We start from the raw sequence: 8,806 nt of genomic DNA, 5'->3' as shown, positions 1-8,806 counted from the left end.
AGAAATCAGCATATTTTACGGCACTGTCTCGGCAACACCTTTAAACCTATCATCAAAACAAAACAAGATTTGAATAGACCAACATTTTGGCTTTTTAAAAATTGTTGTGAAATTTCCAAAGTCGTACATTTTCGTTCTTGGGCAGCCTGAAAACAGTGCAATGTTTCAAGCTTCAAAAAAATTGGATTTTTGGCCCAACTTTGTAACGCTATAAGTGCCAAGCTGGTAATTTTTTTGGCTTAAAATTTGTACCATATATAGATCATTAGAATATCTATCAAATGCATTGTTGCAAAGTTTGGCGTCTTGTTTGGTTGTCACGTGACTGTCCCTAAAAGCAGGCCACTTTTTGTGTTTGGCGAAAATTGTGAACTTTAGCCATGTTCAAAGTACGCTACATGACGAAGTAAAATATATTTCTAAATCAACTTCTTATCAAATGTGGATCTATGTATTGCCTATCAAATAAATGCTTGTAGAGTTTCGGGTCATGACGTTTAGTCACGTGGTTGTCCCTGAAAGTAGGCCATTTTTTTGCATTTGACGAAAATTGTGAATTTTAGCCATGTTCAACGTACGCTACGTGACGAAGTAAACAAGGATTCTTATTTAACTTCTAGTCAAATGTACATCTATGTATTGTCTATCAAATGAATGCTTGCAAAGTTTCGGATCATGACGTTCAGTCACGTGGTTGTCCCTGAAAGTAGGCCATTTTTTGCATTTGACGAAAATTGTGAATTCTAGCTTTGATCAAAGTACGCTGGGTGTCAAAGTGAACAAGAATTCTTATTCAACTTCAAGTCAAATGTACATCTAGGTATTGTCTATCAGATGCATGCTTGCAGAGTTGCAGATCATGACTTTTAGTCACATGGTTGTCCCTGAAAGTAGGTCAAATTTTGCTTTTGGCCAGAAATCACCATTTAGGGCTGTAGTTAAATCTGTCGAATTGGGGAACTGAAATACTTTACTGGCACTGACTCTGATTATGTGTAGCCCTTAACATTGTCTGTTGAATGAGTGTTAGTAAGGCTTGGGGTCGTCTTTCTTTGCGGTGCAGTTGCTTCCTAAAGTAGGGCAGATAGTTAGCTAAATGCTGTTAGGAGGTTCTGTTACTTTAGAGAAGATGCCTCTTGAACAGTTTCTTTCTTTTAACATTGCCAATGTCCAATGCATATCATATTGGTACTACAATGACCGATAATGGGCTTACAGTGTTAAATTAAAGCTTACTTAAGCGATGACTCTGTTATAATTGTAAATATCAATTTTGATAATGTAACTAAGATGTCGTTTTAAATTCAGCTATGTTCTATAATGCGCTAAAATTCACAATATTTGTTGAGCACATAAGGTGACCTGGCTTCTGGGACAACCATGTGACTAATTGTCATGACCCGAAACTCGACAAGCATTTATTCGAAGAAAGAAAATTACGAATACAAAGATGTACATTTGACCTGAAGTTTAATCAGAATTCTTCTTAATTTCGTCACGTAGTGTAGCCTGGTATCCAGCTATATGATAGCTCCCAATCGCGAGTCTCTTCAGAATCTGTCCTCTTCGCAAATGGCTCGTTCTCATTTAAATGTAAAAATGCTGTCGCCTGCTTTTGCGACTTGATTTGCAGCAAATTTTAGACAAAATCACAGGTTCCTTCATTTTTCCACAATCCCTGGAATGTTTTCCAAAAGATTCCTTTTGGTTGATGGCTTGGAGGATTATCTTAGCCACGGGTGGAATTTCACCCCCCGTAAAAAATGGTTGTCGCCTGAGAACAAACGAAGAATTCAAGTAGTAGCCAAAAATGTAACAATTCAGTTCCCAGAATGATTGTTCGGTAGATGAAACCAGCTGAGCAGGCCCTTTGCCCGATAACGCCAGATTGGTACTGTCACTGATCTTGGAGGCTGTGTGAGGTGGGTTATTCCTGTTGCCAAATTCGATAACAAATGTTACCACCACCAGTTTGATGGTTGCCAGTTGCCACTGTTATATTATCCACGTATAAGACAAGAAATGACCGTTTTTATGACGCTGCACAGTTTTTCTGGCTTTCTAAAGAAACAAGGAAGAGTTGTTGACTGCCATTTGTATCCCACCTTGCTTACAAAATGTTGTACAGAAATGACTGTAACGAACGTTAGCATTGTTCGAAGCTTTCTAAGCTTTCTATTTGACCTGGCGTAAAAAAGCTGCCCACTTTTTAAGTGTCCCTAGGGACATCCTCTTATACCTAAATGATGTAGTCAATAAGGCCATTATTTACAATTCAATGAGAACGAGTGAAATATGTATCTGCGAAGAGGACAAAAGAGACTCGGGAACTATAATACGGCTGGATACCAGGGTACACGTAGCGTACTTTGAAAATTCACAATTTTCGTCCAATGAAAAAAGTGGCCTACTTTCAAGGACAACCGCGTGACTTTACTTCATGATCTAATTTTCTACAAGTATTCATTTGATAGGCAATACATAGATTTACCTTTGGCAGGAAGTTGAATCAGAACTTTATTTTGCTTCGCAATCTAGCGTACGTTGAACATGGCTAAAGGTCACAATTTTTGTCAAATGCAAAAAAATGGCCTACTTTCAGGGACAATCACGTGACTTTACGTTATGATCCAAAACTCTACAAGCATTTATCTGATAGACAATACATAGATGTACATTTGATCAGAAGTTGAATAAGAATCCTTGTTTACTTCGTCACGTAGCGTGCGTTGAACATGGCTAAAATTCACAATTTTCGTCAAATGCAAAAAAAATGGCCTATTTTCAGGGACAACCACGTGACTGAACGTCATGACCCGAAACTCTAGAAGCATTTATTTGATAGACAATACATAGATGTACATTTGATCAGAAGATGAATAAGAATCCTTGTTTACTTCGTCACGTAGCCTGCGTTGAACATGGCTAAAATTCACAATTTTCGTCAAATGCAAAAAAATGGCCTACTTTCAGGGACAACCACGTGACTGAACGTCATGACCCGAAACTCTAGAAGCATTTATTTGATAGGCAATACATAGATCCACATTTGATAAGAAGTTGATTTAGAAATATATTTTACTTTTTCACGTAGCGTACTTTAAACATGGCTAAAGTTCACAATTTTCGCCAAACACAAAAAGTGGCCTACTTTAGGGGACAGTCACATGACAACCAAACAAGACGTTAAACTTTGCAACAATGCATTTGATAGATATTCTAATGATCTATATATGGTACAAATTTTAAGCCAAAAAAATTACCAGCTTGGCACTTATAGCGTTACAAAGTTGGGCCAAAAATCCAATTTTTTTGAAGCTTGAAACATTGCACTGTTTTCAGGCTGCCCAAGAACTAAATTGTACGACTTTGGAAATTTCACAACAATTTTCAAAAAGCCAAAATGTTGATCTATTCAGATCTTGTTTGTTAAGATGATAGGTTTAAAGGTGTTGTCGAGACAGTGCCGTAAAATATGCTGATTTCTGTGTTTTTGAGATGCAAAAATTGGGGAAAATGGCCAGAAAACTTTGTTTGCCCGTTACCATGGCAACAAGGAGTTTTGATCTAAAAGAAAGCTATTTTGAGGGGTTGTGGACCAAGTACTATCACTGTGCAAAATATGAGCCAAATCTATTTTTTGACCTTTGCCACCATTGTTTGATCCTTACAGACATTTGCTCTTAATAGCGACTCTTCAAACCAAGAACGTTATATCAGACTTTGTCACGACTCCGCTCTTCGCTTCGGGCTGTGACGAGCCGGCTCTGGTCTGCCTGCCAGATGTTGGGTGGGCTGTCAGAGCCAGATTTATTAGGCCTTGATTAGGCCAAGAATTTGATAAGAGGTTGCATATGGTTTGACTTATAGATTGATACGCATATGGTTGAAACTTTTCCACATTTTGATCATTGAGCCGAATGATCCGTTATTATGTACATCGCATATTAACTTTCTAACCAACTTGGACATCGTGATTCCCTTTTTTGTTTTGTTGTTTCAAGGAGCTTTTATCTAAAAAAAAAGCTCATTGGTTGCGTTCTCGCAGAACTGGTGTGATGTCATTGTGGAGTGCGTGTGGGTGTGAATAATTGCTAGCAGTGTGAATAATTGCTAGCAGTGTGGATTATTGCTAGCAGTGTGAAACTACCCAGTTTCTGTGTCGGGACAAGAAGCCGACGTCTATCAAACTTTCGCCGACCTTTGCGGATGAATTTGTAATCACTGCAATCATTGTTTTTCATGTAGTATTAATTTCTGACACTCGGACGTTAATCACAGACCCTTTGATCAGTTGGTACAAAGAGAAAGCCACCTAGGTGAGAAATGATAGAGACGGTGTCTTTTTGTCTACTAATCGGATGTTGTCTCTCTGCATTTCAATGTATGGTGCCATGTCTGATTGCATCTTGATAGCCCATCGGCGTAACACAACAGCTTCAAAGGCATTTTTGTTTGGAACTTGTAAATTGACAGCTCAGTGTGCATAAAACTAGGAACTGGAACATACTGTAACCGTTACTAGAATAAATTAATACATGTAGCTCTATAGTTAGCCACAGTAGATATGATATTAGACTTCACGGAGTCTTATTCTACTACAATTGTGGTGCCGACACGACTTGGCAATATTGTGTGATCTTGTGTGGCACGGACAATTCATTATCAAAGCCTGAAGTTACCCCCTACCAGTAACACGAATGTGATTCCGGCTTTTGGCGCCATACAGTCCCCTGGGTACCCTATGACACTGATCAATTGAAGGCTGCCATTGGTGTCAGGAGTAAATGCTCTGAGCTGATTGGCTGCAGAAGTTCCTAGCGGCGCTCTCAAAAAGTAGGTGCGTGTGCGTGTGCCGTCCAGTCTGTTTTTCTGTCAGCGTGCAGAGTTCAACATAGCGACCACTTCTCTTCAACTTACGCATCACGATCGACACAGTGCCATGGCCTCCAACAACCACCGCGAAACCCCGAAATCGAGCAGGCGGGCACCCAGCGGCTCGCGGCCCCTCACCCCTACAGCAAGGGGAGAGAACCAGCGGTCCAACCCGGCTAGCACCACGGCACCCAGCCCGGGGACACCCGCTGGTGCTAGTGGCTACTCTCGGTCAGGCGCGGAGAAAACACGAACCCCGCCATCCAGCCGAGAGACGTCCGCCAGTACTAGCGGCTCGGCCGGCACCGGCACTGACAGCACCCCGCCATCCAGCCGACATGCGCTAGCCAGCGTCTCTCGGTCCAAGACGGGCACAGGCGGTGTCGACGAGAGAGGGAGACAGCCGCGCAAGCAATTGGACAACAAACGGAGCCGCAGCCGCAGCCGCAGCCCGAGGGATCAGAGAATGCAGCCGCCGAAACGTCCTCACCTCAGCGACAACAACCCTACGTTGGGTGATTTTTTAAAGTAAGTTTCTTTATACCTAACGTTACGGATATTTGTCGTATCTTTCACAGTGACGCCGACTGTAATCAAATTCTTGTTGCAACCGCATGGCCGCATGGCTACTTTTCAAATAGATGTCGCTGGGTTCAAGCTTGTGACATTTTTCTCTCACATGTATTTCCCGCTGTTTGTCCGCAGTGTAGACCGTCTGTGATCGATACCTTGTGAAAGTTGTGACCCGTTTCTCATATCTCGTTGTTTTTTTCTTCTTCCGATTATGCGGTCACAAATCTTCGCCACCTTTTCATGTAGTCATTACCTCATACAACATGTGAAGGATGCCTGCATTGAATTAAGGCAAATGAAGGGAAAAAAATTGTCAAGATTATCTTGAAGATACCATGTGTCCCTCATTCCCTAGCATATCGGCGGGGTGGGTGGTCTAAACTCCCTGTGCTACCGACGCCCGGTCACGTTATACCACGAATTACCGGGTTAAACATCACGGAACTTAGATATCATGTGTGCATATGTATACGAATATTATAAAATTCGCACGAATCACTATGCAAAAACGCACGAATATTATGAAATTCGCACGAATCACTATGTGATTCACACGAACCTTATGAGATTGGCACGATCCTTATGCAAAACGGCGGCCGGGAGAAGGAATGATTTTGAGCGTTTCTACCCGTGATATTTATATTTCAAGGCATGGAATGGACATTTACCGTCGCAAAGATGTATTTGATAGCCTGTGAGCTACTGTTTTGCTTCATTTCGACGTGTTACATCTTGAAAATCCCGCTCCGTCTGTCACGTGACCCCGACAGTGGTTGCGCAATTTCGCATAAGGATTGCGCAAATCTCATAAGGTTCGTGTGAATCACATAGTGATTCGTGCGAATTTCATAATATTTGTGCGTTTTTGCATAGTGATTTGTGCGAATTTCATAATATTCGTGCGTTTTCGCATAGTGCTTCTTGTGTATCACATAATATTCGTACGAATTTCATAGGGTTCGTGCAAATGCTTAGGCACCCCTGATATATAATTATAAACCAAACATTTTGTGGTTTATGGGCTTATTTTATATTGTTACCTAAGAATTCCGCTGACAAACCGCCGCTGGCCCGCGTGGCATGATAGTGCTGGGGGGCCGGGTCAATTAAAAAAAAGGTTTATCTTTGTAGTTTTTCAAACAATTGTTTTTTTTTTTCCTTTAAAAAACATTATACACGTAGCTGGAACATAATTTACAACATTGTCGTCGTGTTGCATCTTGTAACGTTAAACCAAGGAACTTTTTGCCTTCATTTGCACACATTGGCCCTCTAATGCAAGAAAGTTGACAATTTTTGCTGATGTCCTCTTTTGTAGTGCCATGATATAGGCTTGTGCATTTTTTGTACTTTCCACAGCTACAACCTCTGTGAAAATTCAAGCGTCCGAAACTGCCCAGACGGCGTCTACAAGCGTCCAATGGCGTCCGAGCGCGTTTCAGACGTTCTGGACGCGTTCATTGCCGTCCGAAACGGCCGCGGACACATCGTGAGCGTCCGTGCCGTTCTGTCAGTTTTTATGGTGAACGCCCGAACGGCTGAAAGACCTTCCATTGCCGTCGGAGACGGCCACTGATGGGGCTATAAAATACTTAGTCACCCGACGCCGGCAGACGGCTGCGTCTTTTCTTATGATCCCCACGGGAAACATGACGTTTTAACTTCTGCACATGCGCCAATTTCAGCGGGTGAATTCGAATTTCAGACCGTTGAACACTCCGGCGGTTGCAGGACTTATGTTCAGAAGGTGACTATTTCTGTGGATTTCATGTCCGTTTGTTAAATTTTGCGCACTTTTGGACCAAGGACTTCACGTCTAGACGTAGCAGCTGATGTTTGTACGACATTGTGCTGAAGTTGGGTTTACGGCGATGACTGTATCCGTTATTTATACTAAAAAGAATGTTCAAAAATTATTTGTCGTGCGCCGACAAGGGGGAAAAATTATATTACTTACTCGAAGCAGCAAACCTTGGACAGCAGAAATCACAGATGTGACAGACGTCAAAAGAAGCAGCGGTTCTTCCGTTAGCTGATTGTCGATACTTTGCAGGCGCCGGTAAGTGAATACTTCGCATTTTATTCTCATTTTTTGTACATTCATCTGTTGCAAAGTTTACCGACGACTTGTTGTTACGGGTGCCCTCCCAAAATACGCGAAGAAATGATAAAATTTAGGATCTTGTTTTGATGCCACAAAATAAAAAGAATTATGAACACGTTGTAGAATACTTGTAAAAAATATCTGTTGTTTCTATTAAGAATGATAATGCTGTTAAAATGTAGATTTAGACAACAGATAATGAGATAGCACCTACCGATTTTGCCGGTGCCAATCAAAATCTTAGTCGGCTCTTCCAACTACTTGGGGTTAGGAACTTATGAAACGGAAGACTTTATTTCGCTACCTCGAAATAAAAAAAAAAATGACTTATGATCTTTGTAGAAAATTTAACGTTATTTCACATTTATATATCCAGTCTTTAGCAAATACTGGTGCAATTAAAATTTACGATAGAAAATTTCAAACGTCCTGTATTTACCCTTGATGTTATGTGGGCTCGTCCATTCTGATGTAACGTGTCGGCACGGCGGCACAAAAAGCCGCGGACACGATTGAAGGCCGGATTGAATTTCGTACATGTAGCAAAGTTGATTAAACGCCGCGGAGTACGTGTAAACAATTTACGAAGAAATTTGTTCAAGTTGTGTTTGATTTTAGCTAAACCTGACGGCCCGGTGGTGGGTGGTCTTCTACAATTCACTGCCTGGCTGAATATTTGTTTGTTTGGTATGTGGGAACGCTTATCCCTAGAGGCCATAAAATCATAGCCGTGACCGGACGCCGTCAGAAACGGCGTCCGGACAGCCGTCTGCACACGTTCCAAATTAAATGCACCGGCCCGTTATGAGTTTCTACTGTACTGCCTGACTAACTAAAACTGTGTTTTGAAGAAAATATATTTTGCTAGGAGTTTGGCCCAGATATTAACCTTTAATAATATAGCGATGACTGCCTCTTGGCCTTTCATTCCATTTTCTGTCGAATTTTACGATCTGTACCCCCCGTGGGAAGGCGTGGTGGAGGCTACCGCCCGTACCAGCGGCCTGGATTACGCCGTTTATGCCCGTCGCAATCGGCGTCCGATCCGTCCCAGCAGCCTGGATTACGTCATTTACGTCCGTCGCAATCGGCGTCTGGTCCGTCCGCAGAGACGTCTGTTCCCAGCGGGGGGCCCGCCCGACGGAGCGCGGGAGCGTCCGGCTGCCCGCTTTCAGACGCCGTCTCGGACGTCCCGAACGTCCGACCGGACGCGTCTAAAGTGCCAATCTAGACGCGTCCAAGCGTTTGTTATGC

At 42.3% G+C, this 8,806-nt stretch overlaps 1 protein-coding gene across 1 annotated transcript in view; it reads left to right on the top strand.

Annotated features, from left to right (window-relative positions):
• The first annotated feature begins 4,942 nt into the window (after positions 1–4,942).
• LOC118422900 (glutamic acid-rich protein-like) overlaps positions 4,943–8,806 on the top strand; it is an 8,556-nt gene continuing 4,692 nt past the window's right edge. The window contains exon 1 of the mRNA XM_035830747.1: positions 4,943–5,385. Coding sequence (XP_035686640.1) covers positions 4,943–5,385 — 443 coding nt within the window. The remainder of the gene's footprint in view (positions 5,386–8,806) is intronic.

Source organism: Branchiostoma floridae, chromosome 9 (assembly GCF_000003815.2).
Source record: "Branchiostoma floridae strain S238N-H82 chromosome 9, Bfl_VNyyK, whole genome shotgun sequence".
NCBI classification, from domain to species: domain Eukaryota; kingdom Metazoa; phylum Chordata; class Leptocardii; order Amphioxiformes; family Branchiostomatidae; genus Branchiostoma; species Branchiostoma floridae.
The sequence above is the reverse complement of the archived record's forward strand: the minus strand, read 5'-3'. Positions and strand labels throughout refer to the sequence as shown.